The sequence below is a fragment of the Stegodyphus dumicola genome, chromosome 4 (genome assembly GCF_044657685.1).
Source record: "Stegodyphus dumicola isolate Sdum_Otavi_A_Nest chromosome 4, ASM4465768v1".
Classification (NCBI taxonomy): domain Eukaryota; kingdom Metazoa; phylum Arthropoda; class Arachnida; order Araneae; family Eresidae; genus Stegodyphus; species Stegodyphus dumicola.
The window spans coordinates 244,844,539-244,865,160 of NC_140771.1; the positions used below are offsets into that span (position 1 = coordinate 244,844,539).

General features: G+C 34.3%; 1 protein-coding gene across 2 annotated transcripts in view; it reads right to left on the reverse strand.

Moving 5' to 3' along the window:
* LOC118183482 (uncharacterized) overlaps positions 1 to 20,622 on the reverse strand; it is a 111,046-nt gene that overhangs the window by 65,802 nt on the left and 24,622 nt on the right. For both annotated transcript variants that reach the window (XM_035353054.2, XM_085816156.1), the window contains 2 exons: positions 12,787 to 12,871; positions 1,457 to 1,590 (listed from right to left, as the gene is read on the reverse strand). In XM_035353054.2, the coding sequence (XP_035208945.2) occupies positions 1,457 to 1,590; positions 12,787 to 12,871 (219 nt within the window). The remainder of the gene's footprint in view (positions 1 to 1,456; positions 1,591 to 12,786; positions 12,872 to 20,622) is intronic.

Below are 20,622 nucleotides of genomic sequence, written 5' to 3' on the forward strand. Positions count from 1 at the left end.
CTTTATTTTGCCTATCTATTTACTCCTTTTGTGTGCACTGCATCAGACAGATGGAGTTTATATTCTTATATTATTGCAAGAAGCAGGCTCCTTTTTTCATAAGCCATGCTACGTTATGTAAAAAACAAAAACTACATTGATAGTATGCACTTTTATTTCTCACAGAAAGTTCACAAAGGTGTAAGGTTAGAAACAGCTAATTGATAAAATACAAGTTCTGTATTTGATTAAATATATGAAGTCTTCAGAGAAGGAAAATACGTTAAGCTGCATATTTCAAAGTACGGAACAGTTAATCAAACCTTTCAACACAAGATCTAAAATCCTTTGGATTGTCTTCCTGACCATACTGCTTCTGAATGAATAAATTCATTATCTGTTCAAGTTTAAAAAATTACGTTTTGAGTTTAAAAAAGAAGGGATTTAAAATACCCTTAATCACTCAAAATACATTAATAGCTTAACTGACAACAAAAGATCAAATTAAATTTAATACCTTTTTTACCCTAATTTAATTTTAATTTAAGAAAATTTTAATTACAGTAAAATTAGTTTGAATCAATGATGATGGTCATGTAAATATGTTCTTAAAATAATAATAATAAAAACCAATATAGCTAAAATGAAATATCATTGATAGGGTACACTTTGGGACCAGGGGAAAAAAAAAAGATCTGTTATAAACAATTGTAAGACTACACCAGTTTTAGTAAAAAAGAATAAAGTATTTAAATAAATAAAACAAAATTATTAATTTAAAGCATACTTTAAATTATTTACATAAAGGAACAAAAGATAGGTAATACATAGGACATTATAGTAAAGAGATGCCCAGATGCTATAGTGGTTAGGGGAGCTGACTGTGATACTGAAGGTTTGAATTAAGGAGAAGGCATTGGTTGTAACTGTCCGTTCCTTCATAGGAGGTAAAGGTAGGTAACCTATTAGATGCCTCCAGAATAAAATGGGCCACCACTTCTGGTTTTAGAAGTGGCCAATGTTGAAAAAAGACAATATAGTGCCCACCGTAAAAAAAAAAAAAAAAAAAAAAAAAAAAAAATATCCAGTAAAGAAAAATATTTTAAAATTACTACTTGATTGTTTCCATGACAATTATTGATATGTCTATATTCAACATGACGTATACATGTGTGATCTTTTCACATTATTTCCTAAACAGGCAGCATAAAGATGAGTGGCAATATTATGCTTAAAATAAAATTGTATTGAATAACGTACGTTTAAATATGCACCTTATTGCTTTGCAGTCCCCCCCAATAAATACCTGAAACTCTACAAGTTAGATTTCAGATTTTATTAATATAATAAAAGATCAATCAGTATTTAAGTTTCAAGGATTCTAAATAATATAACGCAAAAGATATTATCAAAGTCATTGAATCTAATGTAAGAACAAATGCAAAAATTAACCTCTATATGCTTCGGAGGAACTTACATTTTCAGCTGTGAGGTTTTCAATACTCTTTTGAAGCTTTTCTACTTCTTCCTGAAATTCCTTTTGAGATAGTAATTGCTGAGCAACAGCTGATTCTTTTTCTTGTTCTATAGCGAGACATTTCTTGTTCAATTCTAAGATAAAAGGAAGCATATTAAAAAAAAAACTTCTAATGAAATTAAAATCACAAGATTATATAACACAAATTGACAAAGAAACATTTTTTTTTTTTTTGTCAATAATGCTTTGAAAATTAAACTTACTTTTGAATACATTTTAGTGATTCCAGAAATGGAAAGAGTTTTTATTTATCAGCTGTATTTTTTGATAAGCAGTATACAACATAATCATCTTAAACACTAATACATACAGCTAACTTAAATAAAAAAAAAGTTCAAATGAAGCTTAAAATGTGTTATTTTACAACGTGGAAAAAATGAGGCCCAAATTTCAGAATTAAAGAAGTGAAGTGTGTAAAAGATAAAGTATCAAGAATTTGACAGTATGACCTGTATAGGCCTTCAAATGATTTTTCTTTTCAATAAAGCAGATAAATGAGTTGTTTCTTAAGTTGTGCTTTTACGACAGCAAGGATTTATTTTGACAGGAAGTTACTTAAATATATACTAATTGGAGAATAAAATGCAGTTAAGTAAAGAAGGGTAGTATTTTAGTTACTTATCATATAAATTCTCTGAATCATGTTCAAAAAGCTGACAAAAGGAATATTTAAAGATATTTTGATAAGACAGCTTACAACAGATTCACATATTATAAATTTGATTAATACAATCCTCATTTGTTTTAGTTGTGAAAAACTAATCTTAGTTAATAGAGACACTCTACAGTTTCAATAATATGATTGTAATATAAGTATAAAAGCTCATTACTTACATTCTAATATATTATTAATCATTTCAGATGTTTTACGAAAAAAATGGGGGTAATTTAACTTAGAAGCAAGGGAAAAGGTATAAAATATATTATTATTATTATTATTATATTTTATACCAGGATATTAAAGATGACAATATAGGATATACATACAATGAGATAATTATTGCCAAAACTATAAGAGGAATCCTCCTGGCGATTCTCGTTTTTGGAAGTGAAGTTTTTATGCACTGAATAATTTACTAATTTTATATAAGGTTGCATTTAAACATTATTAAGCTTGGCTTTAGAAATTCATTTTTAGCAACATATGATATTTATACTATGCAGTATGAGATATATAAATAAATTAGATTTTTAAGTTCTTTGGTGTTTGACAAAATGTATAAAAATCTTAATTCTATTTATGCATTCAACAAAAATATTATATTTAGCTTGCGTAAATATCTAATATATCGATCTATTATATTGCTCTATGATAACAATATCAGCATTTAAAGTTTACATAGGTACTGGATGTGCAAACAGAATTGTGATGGAGAAACTTTAGAAAGAAATTTCTCTTTTAAAAAATATTATATTTAGCTTGCGTAAATATCTAATATATCGATCTATTATGTTGCTCTATTATAACAATATCAGCATTTAAAGTTTACATAGGTACTGGATGTCCTAACAGAATTGGGATGGAAAAAGAAATTTCTCTTTAAAAAAAAACTATTTATTGGAATTTCTAGAACAGGAGCAAAAAAATGCTTTATAGAAGGAATTTTATCCAATGAAATAACCTTCAGCATCAGTCAGGCTTTAGATGACCTCAACAGAAAGAAAAGGTGTATTTATATTTTCAAGAACCGATCTTGAAATGCTTGGTACAGTCAAAAGTCGTTAATTCGGACACCCATAATCCGGACCTCAAAGCTACAAACTTTCTGCGCATGCGTCGCGTTGATGCATGGGCGTAAGACCCTTACGGCTGCGAATTTGCGTGTGCGCGTGTGCAAAATACGTTTATGAATGCGCGTTTAATGTATAACGGAGGGTATAAGCTAAGCTAAAATTATCTAATTATCTATTTCAGTTAATGTTGCAGATTGCGTTGTTCCTTAATCTTCGAATTTGATCCGGCTTATTATTTTTTGCAGACTGTTAGAGCAATTTTATAAAAGTAAACTTGAACTTTCGATTATGTCAAATAGAATTTCCGATTTATATTTACTAATATGTAATGGATCTACAAAGCGAAAGAATGTTTTGGAGTCCATTAAACAAAAAGTGGAATTGCTGCAAAAAATGAATAAAGGCATATCCTTTGTTTATCTAAACTTTAATGTTTGTTTATCTAAACTTTATTGTTTGTTTATCTAAACTTTGTTTATCTTTAACGCAATGGTGCGCGCAATGAATTGGAAGTTGATCTGTCAGCACATCCTTATCTTCAGGGCAGATGTTTTTATTTTATTTGGCTTATAATTGCTTACTAAATGTAGTATTTCATTTCGATGTACTCCGTCTTTGATATGATTTAAATCAAATCACTCGTCATTATAATTCGCTTCCGATAGCGAAGAAAGTGACAGAGGTTATTGAAAACAAAAAAATTTTGATTGACAAATTAGTCGGTATTCTCGACACAGCAATTATAGGACTTGAACAGCAAACTTTGTAACTGAACAAGAAATTATGTCTGTTTACAGAATTAAAGAGAATGTATTATCACATAAAAAACGATGCAACTTAAACAACTTACATTGAAAGAAATGTTTAATAAAGTAAACATATTGTTGCGTGCGTACGGGTTCGTTATGAAGTGAATGCACAAGTCCGATGAAAAATGAACAAAACTTTTTATTATCACAACAAAAATGCTTAAATTTTCTCAAATTATCATGCAGTATTACAATATCTCACAGTAGTTATCTTTTAACTACTCAAATAAACAATAGAACGTAATTCAAAACAGTTAAAGAACGCTAATCCGCGAATTCGCTATAATCAACAACAGCAGTTTTCTAAACAACAACAAACTACGCAACTACTACAAACTGAGATGTTTTCCTCCTTTTATAAGATTTTAAAATCACGCGCTAGAATTTTGCAGTACTTTCTCAAAATCAAAAAGAGATATTTATTTATTTAATGCACGCGCTCTTGTATTTTCAATTTTCCGGCTTAGCTTTCTTTTAATATTCGTCACGTGCTGCACTGCGCAAGAAATAAAACCATTTAATTTATAATTAAACTAACATTAGCTTTTTAAATACCAAATTCGTAACACTGCCTCCTTCCCAAGGACTGCACGTCCCGGGCAGTGCAATCCCTGGACAGGAAGCTAAACTTACAACTGTGGCATAAACATTACATTACAATATCAAACAACATGAACAATAAATGCAATAACTAACTTAAACAAATCAAATGCTATCAAATACTAAATACAAAACAAATACTAAATACAAATCAAATACTAAATGCAAATCAAATACTAAATACAAATCAAATCAAATACACATTTAAAAAACAAAAAGGACCATGGTCTGATACTATTTACAATTATTTACATTACGTACTATGGCCATAGTAATGAGCTAACCTGTCGTAATGAACGACTTTAGGTTTAGAGTTCGAAGACTTACGAATCTGAACCACGACGTCATTCAGCCTGTTTAGAACTGTGTACGGGCCATCCCAAGGTGACTGTAATTTTGGACAAAGTCCTTTCCGTCGAGTCGGATTCCACAACCACACCTTGTCTCCTTCGTGGAATTGATGTTCAGTAGCTCTTGTGTCGTATCGGGTCTTCATCTTCTCCGTCGCTAAGTTGACTCGCTCTCGTGCAAAGTTGTGCATCACTTCAAACCGGGCCTGGAGATCTTGAATATATTCCTCAGACGATGAAGGAGCATCTGGAGGGCGGCCAAACTATAGATCACAAGGCAGACGAAGGCCACGACCAAATAGCATCTGTGATGGAGAATAGCCGGTAGTCTCGTGGACAGCACTGCGGTAAGCCAGTAAAAACAGCGATAATTTCTTGTCCCAGTCCTGCTGGTTTCTGGAAACCACTAATGAGAGGTTATTAAGGATGGTTCGATTGAACCTCTCTACCATGCCGTCCGACTGGGGATGTAATGGCGTCGTTTGGGTCTTGTCAATGCCGAGTAGTTTGCATAGTTCTTTGATTACTACCGAGGTAAAATTCCTTCCCTGATCGGAATGTAACTGAAGAGGCACTCCGAACCTGGAAATCCAGTGCTGTATCATTACCTCAGCTACTGTGACAGCCTCTTGATCAGGAATAGGATAAGCTTCAGGCCACTTGGTGAAGTAATCAACGACCACGAGTATGTATTTGTTGCCATCAGCAGTTCATGGCAGAGGTCCCAGGATGTCAAAGGCGATTTGTTCAAAAGGCGCCCCTACGTTGTAACGTTGCAGCTTGCCTCGGCTGCGTCTCTTAGGTCCTTTCCGACCTGCACAGGCATCGCAAGATCGGCACCACTTTTGCACGTCATCCTTTGCATTATTCCAGTAAAAGCGCTCACAAACTCTCTGTAAGGTCTTCATTATTCCAAAGTGACCTCCCGTAGGGCTGTTATGTAGTTCTTTAAGGACATCAGGAATGCGGGATCTTGGAAGTATCAGCTGCCATCGGAACGTCTTCCCATCATCCGATTCGAATTTCCGGTATAAGACGCCGTTTCGAATGTGAAGTGAATCCCAGAGTGCCCAATATTGTTTGGTTGTAGGACTACAGATAGAAATGTCCTGCCAGGTAGGTTTTCTGTTTGACGACTCCATTAGATCAATTATGGGTTTAATGTCGTGGTCTTCCAGCTGGTCTTTCCTGACTTCATCATCACTCCACGGTTCTCGATCAGCCGACGTTGATGTTGTAATTTGTCTTGCGACCGGAGTCAGCAGCTCGTATTTCGCTTCCACCCTGGAACAATATCGACAGTTTTCTTGGCAAGGTCTTCTAGACAGGGCGTCGGCATTTCCGTGTGATGATCCCTTACGATGACGGATAGTGATGTCATATTCTTGGAGTCTCTGTATCCACCTGGCTATTTGACCCTCAGGATTCTTGAAATTTAAAAGCCAGGTCAATGATGCATGATCGGTGCGGAGCAGGAATTTTCTGCTGTATAGATAGTGATGGAACTGTTCTACAGCTTTGACTATGGCGAGCAACTCTTTCCTGGTGACACAATAATTCCTCTCTGGTTTAGACAGGCACTTGCTCCAGTACGCCACTACACGTTCTTGGCCGTCTATTTCTTGGGACAAAACAGCACCGACACTTTCATTGCTCACATCGGTGTCGAGAATAAATGGTCAGTCGTGCTGAGGATACGTTAGGATTGGAGCAGATGTTACAGCCTCCTTTAAGTTGTTAAATGCATCGTCGCATTCTTTTGTCCACAAGAACTTTTGGTTGCTCTCTGTCAGCTTGTGCAGGGGTCTTGCGATGGAAGAAAAGTCCTTCTCAGCTGATGGACATTTCCAGGATTTAACCGCTGATACCTTTTCAGGATCCGTGCGCACACCTTCTGCAGAGATGACATGTCCCATGTAAGTCACTTCCTTTCGGAACAATTTGCATTTAGCGGGACTCAGCTTTAGATTGGCTTCTTTCAGTTTCTGAAGCACCTTTCTAAGAATTTCTAGATGCTCTTCAAAACTCTTTCCGACGATGATGATATCGTCCAGGTATATCAGACAGGCTTCATAGGAAAGTCCTTTCAAAACAGTCTCCATGAGGCGTTCGAATGTTGCCGGCACATTACACAGTCCAAACGGCATCACCTTGAATTGCCAAAGCCCTTGTCCCGTAGTAAATGCCATCTTTTCTCGGTCATGAGGGTGTATTTCTACCTGCCAATACCCACTCTTTAAATCAAGCGTTGAGAACCACTTGCTTCCAGAAAGAGTGTCTAGAATGTCGTCAATTCTAGGAAGAGGGTAACTGTCTTTCTTCGTAACCTCATTCAACCGGCGATAGTCAACGCAAAATCTTGTTGAGCCATCTTTCTTTCTGACGAGAACGATGGGAGATGCCCATGGACTTGTTGAAGGCTCGATGACATCGCCTTCTTCCATATCTTTTAACAGTGTTCGCACCTCTTCCTGTTTAGCAAACGGCAGACGCCTTGGATGTTGCTTGATCGGGGGATGATCGCCGGTATCTATTCTATGTTGTGTCAAACTAGTTCGACCCACGTCAGAAGACGAGCGGGAAAAAACAACTTGAAGATCTTTAATAACGCGATCGGCAGCATTCTTCTCTTCATCGTTTAATTTCGCATTCTGAAGTAACTCTGATGTAATGCTTTCTGAAGACACGGATTCTTGGATGCTACTCTTTCTATCAACGGTGGTTACTGGAGTACATGTTGCAACCACTTCACCTTTCTTAATAACTCTCGCCTTCTCAGTTACATTGGCGACTCTCACCGGGATAACCGTTCTGGATAGGTCGACGAGTGTTGAGGCTACTAGTACTCCTTTTGGGTTATTACAGTTATTGGGATATTCTATGATGCCGTAGCGGAAATTTCTATTTTCGGCTATGGATCCAGGAAGTAAAAACTCGGTTATTGCGGGAATTGTGATATCATCTTGAGCTATAATTTTGTGGACAGATTTAACTTCATCATTGACTCCAAATAACGCTATGTCCTCAGATGTAGAATGCAATTCGTTATTTTTAAAATCCAAGGAAAAATTGTATTTCCTTAGAAAGTCCAATCCGAGTATGCAAGAATCAGTGATCTCTGCTACATATGCCGTGTGATGGTAAGCGGCACTTCCAAACGTGATGTTAACGTTTATTTTTCCATCAATGTCGATCTTCTCACCGGACACAGTCTGGAGGGTAACGCAGGGCGGCGTCCAGATAAGTTTGTTTCCCAGTTGTTGAGCCAAATCTTTTCGGATGATGGTAACGTTAGCTCCTGTATCTATCGTCATATTGCAAGGAACTCCATTAATATGTCCTATTATAAAAAGTCCATTACTGCCGCCCTTCACTGCAGAAATCTGAAACGCTTTAAACTGGGGCTTTCATTATCTGACAACCTCCACCCCACGAGATGGCCACTAATTAGTTTCCCTGCTGTTTGTTAGGAGCGGTCTTAACATCCGTACCCTGGGGTATTCTGCAGTTTCGTCGTATGTGTCCTTCAGCACCGCAGTTCCAGCACTTAACGGTCGGTTTCTTCTCACCAATATTCCGTCTCAAGGCGTTCAGTTGTCTAGTTAAATCGTCTAGACGAGCAGTGACTTTATTCCCTGGCTCCTGGACTTGAGCAGCTCTGACTAGGTAGCGGTCTCGACGAGTGGCTTGCTGGGCTGTCTCGAATTTCATGGCGTACACTAAAGCGCTTTTCAAATCTTTAACACCCGCCATTTGCAGTGCTTTCTGTATTTCAGGGTCCCGGATGCCATCGACGAAATATTGCAGCGACAGGATTTCCCTCGTTTCTCTCAGGCACTCCGTAAAGGTGAGGTGGGACAGCCTTTCAACATCCGTGGCGAGTTCCTGGAGTGATTCGGTGGGCTTCTGTTGACGGGATTTTAACTGAAGCCTGCTGTAGTCTTTTAAACATTTCTCGCCAAAGCGCAGCTCCAATGCGCCGGATAGAGCTTCGAAGTCAAGTCTTTGGTTTTCAGGAAGCGTCTGCAGGATATCCGCTGCGTCTGCTCTCAGCGAAGTGGCGAGATGACAGGCCTTAGTTTGGGAATCCCATCCATTCGCATCCGCCACTATAGAAAATTGTGTTTTATACACTTGACAGAAGGTCTTCCCATCATAAGTGGATAACTTCAGAGAGGGACGAGCAGGCATGGGTAAAAATTTAAAACCATCACTATTGTTCCCTGCCGTCGCTACGAATTTCTTTAAAATATCCACTTTTTTGGCTACTGCAGAAACCCTATCATCAATTTGTTGTTCGATTTGGTGTTGGACGGCACAAACTCTTCCTTCTATATGTTCTTTTACAGAAGAAACTCTTTCTTCTATTTCTTCTTTCACCGAAGAAACTCTTTCTTCAATTTGATCTTTTACAGAAGAAACTTTTTCTTCAATTTGTCCAACTTTATTTTCAACTGTGTCAATTCTGCCTTCCATAGCTTCAAATTTATTTTCTATTATGCAGGTAATTTCTCTTTTCATTTCTTCTTGACCAGCTTGAACGGCTTTCATTTCGTCCTTAACGGATTCCTGGCCCAATTTCATTTCTTCTTTAAATGAGGCAAAGGCTGATATTAAATGCCTTAATTGCTCTTCCATCGCTCTTGTTATTGGCATTCAAACCCCACTCCTGACACCAAAAATTGTTGCGTGCGTACGGGTTCGTTATGAAGTGAATGCACAAGTCCGATGAAAAATGAACAAAACTTTTTATTATCACAACAAAAATGCTTAAATTTTCTCAAATTATCATGCAGTATTACAATATCTCACAGTAGTTATCTTTTAACTACTCAAATGTACAATAGAACGTAATTCAAAACAGCTAAAGAATGCTAATCCGCGAATTCGCTATAATCAACAACAGCAGTTTTCTAAACAACAACAAACTAAGCAACTACTACAAACTGAGATGTTTTCCTCCTTTTATAAGATTTTAAAATCACGCGCTAGAATTTTCCAGTACTTTCTCGAAATCAAAAAGAGATATTTATTTATTTAATGCACGTGCTCTTGTATTTTCAATTTTCCGGCTTAGCTTTCTTTTAATATTCGTCACGCGCTGCCCTGCGCGAGAAATAAAACTCTTTCTTCGTTCATTTAATTTATAATTAAACTAACATTAGCTTTTTAAATACCAAATTCGTAACAATATAAATATTAAGCTTTTTTTTTGTAAATTTTGATACACTTTAGATCATAATTGTTCTTTATTTCGTAAATTACGGTTTCATATTTTTAATTTTATAATTTCTGCATGCCATTTTACGAGATTTAAACTGATGATCTATAATCCGGAAAAATCGATAATCCGGAATCGCCGAAGTCCCGACGAGTCCGGATTAACGACTTTTGACTGTAGTATTCTTTCTCAAATCTCTGTCATTGCCACAGGCAAGCTTAGTGATTTTTTCAACTAAATGCCACATCTAGCAGTCACATGTAGCACCTACACACACACACACACACACACAAAAAGACAGTTCTATATCTCCCGTTCTACTAGACCGATTGTCAAAATTTAACTTGCATTTTCCTTGTCTCAAAGCGCCACTTAGAATATATATTAGATTTATATATACCTTTGTTTTAACATATTTACTAAAGAAATATTGATTACATTATCTCCTAAGATTAATTTTAGTAGAATTATCTTAACCCTCTCAGCGTTACGGCCAGAAAATTCCGTACAAAAGGTTGCCTTCCACATTCATTATACATGAAAATTTCTGCTAGCTTTTAATGCATCTGATTTCAGTTTAGATGTATATTGGAAGAAAAGGAATCAAGGTACAAATTGAAAGAGTCATTTTTTAATTAAAATCAAGAAAATATCACTTATTCATAACATTTTGAGAAACTTTGAAATTTCAGGGCTAAACTCGTAACGCTCAGAGGTTTAAAAGAGTGAATCCATAATTAGTAAGTTCAATTCCGAAAATTGTTTTAAAGTAACTTGAATGCAAATTGTTAAAAATGTTTAACGAAGATTTGAATTAAATCATGAATAACAAAATTTCAATTGTAAAAAGAAATAAATTAAAAGCAAGTAATCATTGCCATTGATCGGAAATTAGTTGACTTCTCAAGGGGAACAAACCAACTCCTGTTCAATGAACAATAATTAAGAAATAAATATGAAGGTGTTTCGTCCTTTACTCAAGTAATAAGGCGATGCCAAACCGGCAATTCAAGCTAGGCCAAATATTTCTGTGTATAGAAGGAATCAAGAACCAATGCACAGCACCAAAGAACTCATTCCGATTAAGCATTTTCGCTAATTCAATTTTGAGTGAAAGGTATTTTGACACAAAATCGGACTTTTTCTGAAATAACATACTAATTTTTTTCCATATTTTGATTCGACGATATATTCTAGTATGCCAGAGTGCCAAGTTTTGTAAAAATCGCACGAGCAGTTTTTAAAAAATTAGCTCTCAAAATGTTAGCTCCTCCATGTTAATTGAATTTGGTATATATTTATTAGTATATCTTTTTTTATTAAACTTATTTGATTCTTCCTTTTCACATTTCGAAATTTAGGTTCATTACAAATAAAATTCACTCATTTTTTATGATTTATTTTTTAAAATTTTTATAAATTTTTCAAAAAAAAAAAAAAAAAAAATATAACCTATAAAATTTTTACCATCATCTTAATGTATTTATTTCTCAACATACCAGCAAAAAATTAAAGTTTTTTATTTAAAATTTCCTAAGATATACGTGAATTTATATAGTGGCATATTTTGAAATCTGGCATATTTGTTATAAGCGATAATAATATCAAATGTGACAATCACATTAGCGTGTTTCTCTTCTAGTCTAATATCAAATGTGGTTTACACACTTTGAAAGTATGAATGAGGATCTTTTTCTCACTCACGCACAGTAAAAAAAAGGCAAGGAAAATAAGTTGCTATAAATTAAGAAATTAGCCAAACGAATTATTCTTGGTGCAAACTGGAAAAAAAAAAAAAAAAAGTGTTAAGATACATTTTTTAATTTCTCACAAAAAATTACAAAATTTAACGTCTAGGCATAATTTGAATCATAAAATCGAAATATGAAAAAAAAAATTGGTACATCATTTCAGAAATAGGTCAGATTTTGTGTCAAAATACCTATGTTAGAAAAATGCTTGCGTTTTTGAGACACGGAAAATTTTGACTTAAATTTTGACTAGCAGTGCAGTAGTAGACACGGAAAATTTTGGCATAAAAGTTAAATTTTGACTAGCAGTGCAGTAGAGGAGATACAGAACTGTCTTTTTTTTTTTTTTTTTTTTTTTTGTGTGTGTGTGTGTGTGTGTGTGTGCAAGGTGTATCCTGTATATTCAGTTTTTTGGCATGTACTGGGTTATGCTGTAGTTCTAACACTTGAGTTGATAGGACAAAATCCCTGTGAGTTTTGAAATCAGCACAGGGGCATAGCTAGAGTTTCCAGCGCTCGGGGACAATTGAAGAATTTGCGCCCCTTTCTGTGTGCCAAGAATATAAAACGTTTCATTAAAAAATTTCGTAGCATGAATTTGGCACCCCTTGGACGCTGCACCCGGGAATAGATGTCCCCCCTTGTCCCACCCTAGCTACGCCACTGAATCAGCAGTGGATATTTATAATGCTAATTTCAAAGCAAAGATTTCTCAGAGATGAGTAAAACTTCTAAGGCTCCTATTTATATACTGTCTAGTGTTCTAAATGAATGTTACTTTTTATGTTTAAATTCATTTTTTTACCATCATATTTTTCTTTGGATTTTTGCAAGAGGCTCAGATGTTTTCTAACAAGTTTTACCAAATCATCCTTGCTCCTTTCTTCCAACTGCAAAATAAAAAGGGAAATATAAGCACAACTGCATAATTAAAAAACATGCATACTACTTTACCTAACTATCCCTAATTAAATATTTTTGTTTTAATAATATATTCAACTTTATTAAAAAAAACTAACCAGATACATAAAAAAAAAAAAAAAAAAAAAAAAAAAAAAAAAAGCACACGGTTATTCAAAATTGTTTTTGTGCAATCTTTTGTGGTTATTAACTTTTGTTGCCATTCCTGTCTCATAAATTTCAATTAATATTTGATTTAATGATGGATTTAAAGGGAATCATATTTTTAATGCCAAACAAGATAGAAGAAAGAGCTATAACATAAAGTTCAGGAAAGGAACTGTAAAGATTCCTAGGAATCAGTTTTTTGCAAAGCTATAGAGAGAGAGAGCTCTACTGCCCGACATGAGAGATTGTGGCAGGAAAAAAGTAACTTCCTATAGGAAATGAAGTTATAAGAAATTCACGCAGGAATTCAGGATTTGGAGCTTTATGAAAGGGATAACATTACTATACAAGAATAAATGAGAATTTTGTACATGGGTAAATGTATTAATTTTTGTATATTATAAAGGTAAATTATTGTACATGAAAAAAAACATATCCACTGAAAATAAGGCATCTTCTTGGAGCAACAATTAATATGAGACCTAACAATTAATATAAGACCTCTATATAGCTATCTTTCAATCCACACTACTATACATCAGTTAGTATCTAGAAAAAAATCTGTCATAAACATTCTTATGGCTGTTTGATAATCTAATTAATTAGTTATGGCAATGTCCCCATGCTATAAAAGTTCTTTACCATACTGTAAAATTTCTCTGTAAAAAAAAAGAAGGAAAGTTTTGTATTTATGTAAAACCACAAAAATATTTATGCCCCTGCTCGTTTTAACAGTAGCCATACTGTAATAATCAATGCAATACTCTTTTAATTATATAGCCTGCTGTGCTTCATAGCTATGGATATGCAGTAATTTCAACTGAAGCTAGCCAGTAGTGATACTGTTATAGGTTCAGAATTTTATTTTGCAATTTTTTTTTTCTTTTTTTTTTTGTGATAGACATCAAGTATATCTAAGGTTAGTAGATGACAGTAAAATTCTTACAACCTCAATAAAATTCCTTTTATTGTTATAAATAATTTAATGCTGATAATGTTAACCCTTTGAACCATCTTGATTTGAAATCAACTGCTTATAATGTAACCAATTGATTGAGAACCATGAGAGGCGACTCTCGGTAACAACTTGATTTCATGCAGTAATTCAAGAGGTGACTCTTGATCATCACTTGGTTTGATGTGATAATTTGAGCAGTAAGGATATTTACTTAGGGCTTTGCTTATTTAACAGTACATGTATAAAAAATAACTGCCAATCTTTTATCTTAAATATGTTTTTTAGATATATTGCTATATATGCATCTTTAATGTTACCTTGAACTCAATTGTCATGTCAATATTATTTTTAAAGTTATGGAGTCCATTAAGTATGGAATACAATGAAGGAATCAATTCAAGGGAAGACGAGTTTGACATTTTGTTGATGAAGAAAGAAATTATGCCTATGCATAGACTGATGATAGAGAGAAGGAAAGCAGTAAAGAAGATAGCAGTGAAGTAAGAGGTGTAAGAAGCAGAAAAATCAGGTTAATAGATAGTGAATGTGAAAGTGACAGTAAAGAAGAAACAGAAAATTCAGAACACATGACGTGCACATACTCCGAAAAAATAAGCAAAGAATACCGTTTGTATTAGGGGAAAGAGCTGCAAGTCTGCAATTATCTTCAGACATAAAAGAAATATTGGTGAAGTCATTTTAAACTTTAAGTTTAGCTGTACGAAATTCAGCAAATATGGGGAAAATCAAATTGCTGGTTCATCTGAGAGAAAAAGGCCTTGAGTGTAAAGGGTTAATAAATATAGGGATGATTCATGAACAGATCCATTTTTATTTCAAGTAAAAATACAAAGTGAATATAAAGCAGCCTGTAAAAATAGAACTAAAAGTTCCTAATTTTGATAACTTTGAATCAAGAAAGTTTTTGGTAATTTAATAACTACTTATTGATCTGATCAAACAATTTCAAGTTTGTATTAATTGTGGTATTTTCATTTAATAGCTTAACAACCATAACCCTGAGTTCTAGATAACTAACCCATACTCTATAAAACTGAAGAGAAATCTGATGTCACTAACGAAATTCATTCCTTTATCCCTTTGTTGCTCAGTGTTCCACTACATGGGACACCCAACTTGAATCACTTCTGAAACCCTTAAATTCAACTGCAAATGGATAAAAATGCCTTTATGATATACTTTTCTTTTTAAATAGTAGATGGCACTTTTCTTTTTAAATAGTAGATGGCAGCATATCACAAGGAGATGCAGGATTTTCACCTGTGATGTGTTATTAAAATCCCCTTATTTTCAAGTAATTTTCTCTATTTTTTTGTGATTAAAAAAAAAAAAAAAAACTGTTTGAAAAAATTTTTCTGTATACTTTTAATGGCTGCACTTTATATTATTTGTTCCATATTTAAAAAAAAATTTCATACAAAAAGTACGCGCAGAATCATTAAATAAAACAGGGTGTTCCATCAGCAGGAACACTGCGCCTCTAGCGATCTCATGCTATTACGCTTCAGAACATCCGTTCTTAGGAGAAAACATGTGTTGTATACGTTTTCTGTTTCTATTGTTTTGGGAGGAATGAATTCAAACAAAGCAGCATTGAGGATGTGATGTGGTTTGTGCTATGAAAGCCCTAATATGGGCATCTTAAAATTTTTGTGAGTTCAGGCGGGAATTTTATCAGTAGCTTGAGTCATCACAAAACAAGTTTTGTAAGCAAAACCTCCAAAGTTGGTTTGCAAAAGTTGGTTTGTGCTTCTGTCAAAAAGGTGTGACATGCTTTGAACAATTTCATAAAGCTAAGAAATTGAAAAACTTTTAATATTTTTTAATATAGGACTTGTGTATATACATACATTTATCTCATTTATCGATATATATTCAAGAACATTGTGTATATCCAGAAAACCATGTATACAGACATAATGCATTGCTTTTTCATTATTATACAAAAGCTTTCTACTCATTTCGTGCTTCACTGCAATGCTTGCACAGTCGCACTTTAAGAGCACTGGCGGCGGAGTGTTCCACCTTGTGGAACACCCATAAAATTAAAACGGTAAGTGCAATATTTACAAAATTTGACATGTGTACTTCTTTAGGCATAAATACACTGAATACAACTTTTTTGTTGGAATTCCAACTTTAAAGTATAGTGCGCCACAAAGGGTTATTGCCCAAAATAGGGACTTGATAAAATTAACTGTAATTAAAAAATAAAAGAAATATACGAGGTATGACACACACATGAAAAAAAAAAAAAAAAAAAAAAAAAGAGACAGAGAGAGATTAGGTGTGTAGCTTGAAAACAGAGTGGAGTTGGTAACAACTGTTTTGGTGACGTCATGCCACACACCTCCTCTATCCATGTGGCCAATTTCAACTTAACCGACCATGCCAGTGAGAAGAACAGCATCATTCAGTAAACACGTGCAACTGCCTTCTGGCGAAAAAATGTCTAATGTAAAAACCCTGAACAGCAAATCAACATCAAGTTTCTATTGAAACTTAAGAAATCAGTCACGAAGGAAACATTTCAAATGTTAACTTAGGCTTATAGAGATGAGACTTTGTCTCATGCATGTGTGTTTGAATGGCATAAGTGGTTTCCAGGGGAAAGTGGCAGTGTGGAAGATGGTGAACATGCTGGGCTCCCCCTTTGGCGGCCAGGACGTTCATCATGATTGAATGGGTTCCCGGTGGTCAAACTGTTAATCAATACTACTACATTAAAGTACTAAAAAGACTTCATGAAAAAATTAGGGAAAAAAGCCACAGTTGTGGAGTGATGGATGGCTGTTGCACCAGGACAATGCACCCACTCCCACGGCCCTATCTGTCAAGCAGTTTCTGACCAGGACGCCTATTCTATGGTCACTGGATCTGTCTACAACTTAAGCGAACAATAAAAACTCAAAAAAACCGGTATAGACAGCCGTCACAACTTATCGGAGAAAGCCATTCTGTGGTCCTCAGTTGGTGGGCGGGTGGGTCCATTTGACTTTACTGAAAGGGGACAAGGCTTCAAGGAGCTTTAGACCAATCGCAGTACAGACGAGTGACGAAATTTATAGTGCGTGCTGGCTGAAGTTCTAGGAATATTCTCCCATTATTTCACTAACTCACACGCTGTATTTGTAATTCGAAAAAAATTGCACAAAACAGTATTATGCAGCAGAATATGCTGCTGTCTTATGTGAAGGAAAATCCCGTTTTTTAAGGGGAAAGTTAACGCAGAAATTTAGAGCTAAGAAATAAAGAGTGATATGGGATACCACGAAAGCAATGGTAAATAGATAAGAGTAGATGAATTAAGCTTACTTCAAATCCTTTTAGAAATAAACAATTTTAATCATTTAAATTTATAATATGATTAATTTGCATTACAGTCTAATAGCAAACTAAGTTTCCCCCTCCACATGCTTACATTAAAACTGTTTTCCCGCAATTTATTTTACAGTTACTATTGGAAAAATATCTCTTTAAATAAGAAATTATTTCTTTCTTAATATTTCTTCCCTTTTTTTATTTTATTTTTCTATGAAAATTATTTCTTTCAGGAAAAGAAATAAAATTCATTCACTATGGCCGATTGCTGCTGCATTCAACTATCACACACGCATCAAAATGCTTTATTTTAAATAATTTATTCTATAATTAACATGAAAGAAAATATTTTTTCAATATAAAATATATAACCAAAATTAAACTAATCTATCCTGTATGTGTGATTAATTCGTTTTGCAATTTTTGTCACACAATTACTAATACCTTTTTTTTAATATTACATTGCTGTTATTTTAATTTTATATATATATAAGAACTGCTTGCTCAGTTTAAATATTCTTCCTTCTCAAAAGATTTTATTCTGTGAAAATAATTAAAAGATAGTAATATTTTCACAATGCAGGTATTAAAGTAAAAATAATCAGTGTAGGTCTCCTGCAGTTGAAGTCCTTGTCAAACCAGCGTTTCGACACATTTTAAATAGAAAACTAATAATAATCAATGTAAAAATGAGAATGCTATGAACAGTAATTTTTTTTTTTTTTTTTTAAGTTTGCAAAGAAACAATGATTTTTGAATACTATAATAGGTTACAAAAGTACTATTCCGTGAAGAAAACCCCTCAGTCTTATAGCATTATTACTTTATAGCATAATGCAATAATAATTCTACTAACAAGCCCACCAGCCGCCGAGCGGTAGAGTCGCTGAACGCAGGTAGTTTGGTCCGAGGTTCGAATCCTGCGAACGAGCTGGCCGGCGTTTTCGTGGCTTTCCCCATGTGTAACGTGTATAGGAGCCAGTTTCCCTTAGAAAGTCCTCACTTAGGAACCAGTTTTAAACATAATAAAATTTATACACACAGACACACACACACACCCAAAAAAAAAAAAAAATCTGAAAGTCTTCAGATTTTATATTACTGAATATTATATTTATATTACTTCAGATTTTATATTAAGGTCCATTTTTTAACTTTTTGTGTGTTACCTTTATTTATTAAATATCATGTTTTTCGCACTTAAACCATAAAATTCAATTCACCAGCAATATCATATAATTTTAAAAAAGCATATCTTTAGAATTTCCAATACATAGTCTCGCGCGCTAGAGATGAAAATGCTTTTTTTCCTCTTTTTTTTTCCTGTACAATGTTGGCATTGCTCGCTTTGAAATCGTTGGGTTTCTTAATCAAAAACTCATAAATGCTTTACAAAATATGAAATAGATAATAAAACAAATTCCCAGTTCCAAATATGGGCCTCCAGATGCCTACATTAGGATGGAGGATTATGTTATTCAGCATTTCATGGCTCTAGGTATCGTTGTTTTATCACAGTGCCAGAAACATTCATACATTCTGCAGATTCCTCATTATTTAATTTCTTTAAATATAATAGAGTGCGATAATACTTGGTGGCAACGATTTGAAAAGTGAAGCGCCAGAAAATGGCAAAACGAAATTAATAGGCCCTCTGTGCTAAAACGTATTATTAAAAGTATCACACTAGTAGTAGTACAGCTACTGAAAAAAATATTTTAAAGCTATTTTATAGTTTTATAATTTTTTTATTTTTATTTTTATTTTACAGTAGTGTGAATTTCGCGTAATGAACGACATTCCTTTTTGTGGTCACAGTATTATTCGTAAGGTATTCAACTGCTAGATTTTAAAGTAAACGTAATTCTTGCTGTACAAGAAGCTTATCGGATGTCTATATTTGTATTAAATGAAGAAGGTTTGTGTGCTTGATAAACTTATTATCTTCTACATTTTTAAAGCATACAATTACAATTTATATCTATAATTTCAGGAACAGCATAACCTTTCTTTCAGTAGAAATTGCGTTCTTGTTTTCTGAATGTGGCTGCAAATACTTTCTCAGTTCATCGCAAATTAAAATAACTATAAATTTTGACAATCTGAAATATGCAATGAAAACATCTTTTGGCAGAGCAAAAGCATCAACATATTTTCTATAAATTCGCCACCGATTCAGAGATCTACGACCGTATTCTTCATTTAAATATGAAAAAATCAGCGGCGAAAACACATACAAAGCCATTGTCTACTTAGTACGTCAACTGCACAACCACCCTGATTGACGACGCGGCAACACTTTTTCACGCGCTTTCGACAACTTCCATACTCAGAGAATATAGGATGTCGGGCAGACCTGTTTTTTACTAGCAGCGACATCTGGCGGCCCACAACTTGCTGTCGACTCTCGTAGCGTAGAATAACCGTCCAGGAAAAACATTATTGTGATGGGGCATCCTCCTTATTCACCTGATTTGTCTCCATATGAGCTTTTCTTATTTCCTAAAGTTAAATCTTACTTAAAGGGAACCGATTTAACCTCAGCTGAAGAGATTCAGGCAGAAACGGAGAATCTCCTGAACAGCCTTTCAAAAACCTTGTTCCATAACTGTTACCAGCTCGAAAGCTCAAGGAACTACTTTGAAGGTGATAATGCCACATAGAACTGATTCTGTAAGTACAATGATTTATTGGACCAGTCTCTTTTTTGTGTCACACCTTATATATCTATTGCATAACGCATATTGATTTGAAAGGCTCATGTTACTAACCTTAAAAACATGATTGATAAACATCAGCTTTTATATCAGGAGAAAAATGATAGACTACTTTCGTGATTTTAATGGATAAAATACATGTGAGCTGCAATTCCTCACCTGTGGAAAAAGCATTAACCATACATGTAATGAAAAAGAAAGAAAAAGAGAAAGAGGAAAGCACTAAAATATTGTTATGAATTTTCTACATATAAAAATAATTTTAGATCTCTTGCATAATATAATATAAAAGACCTCAAGAATGCAAAGCACCACCAGAAAAACAGGGTTACAGAGTCCGTTTAATATTGAGGTAAATAGCTATCCCAAGCTGGCAATGGTTTTGGCGACTAATTTTTGTCAACAGATTTGGCTAAAAAAAAAGCCTAAAATCGCCAAACTTGATGACCATTTGGGAACGTTTGGGTCCTATACTTAAGAAACTGTAATTGTGTACACCTTCCAATGATTTCGAGAAACTGATGATACTGGAAAAGGCTTTTTGTATTGCTTCGTG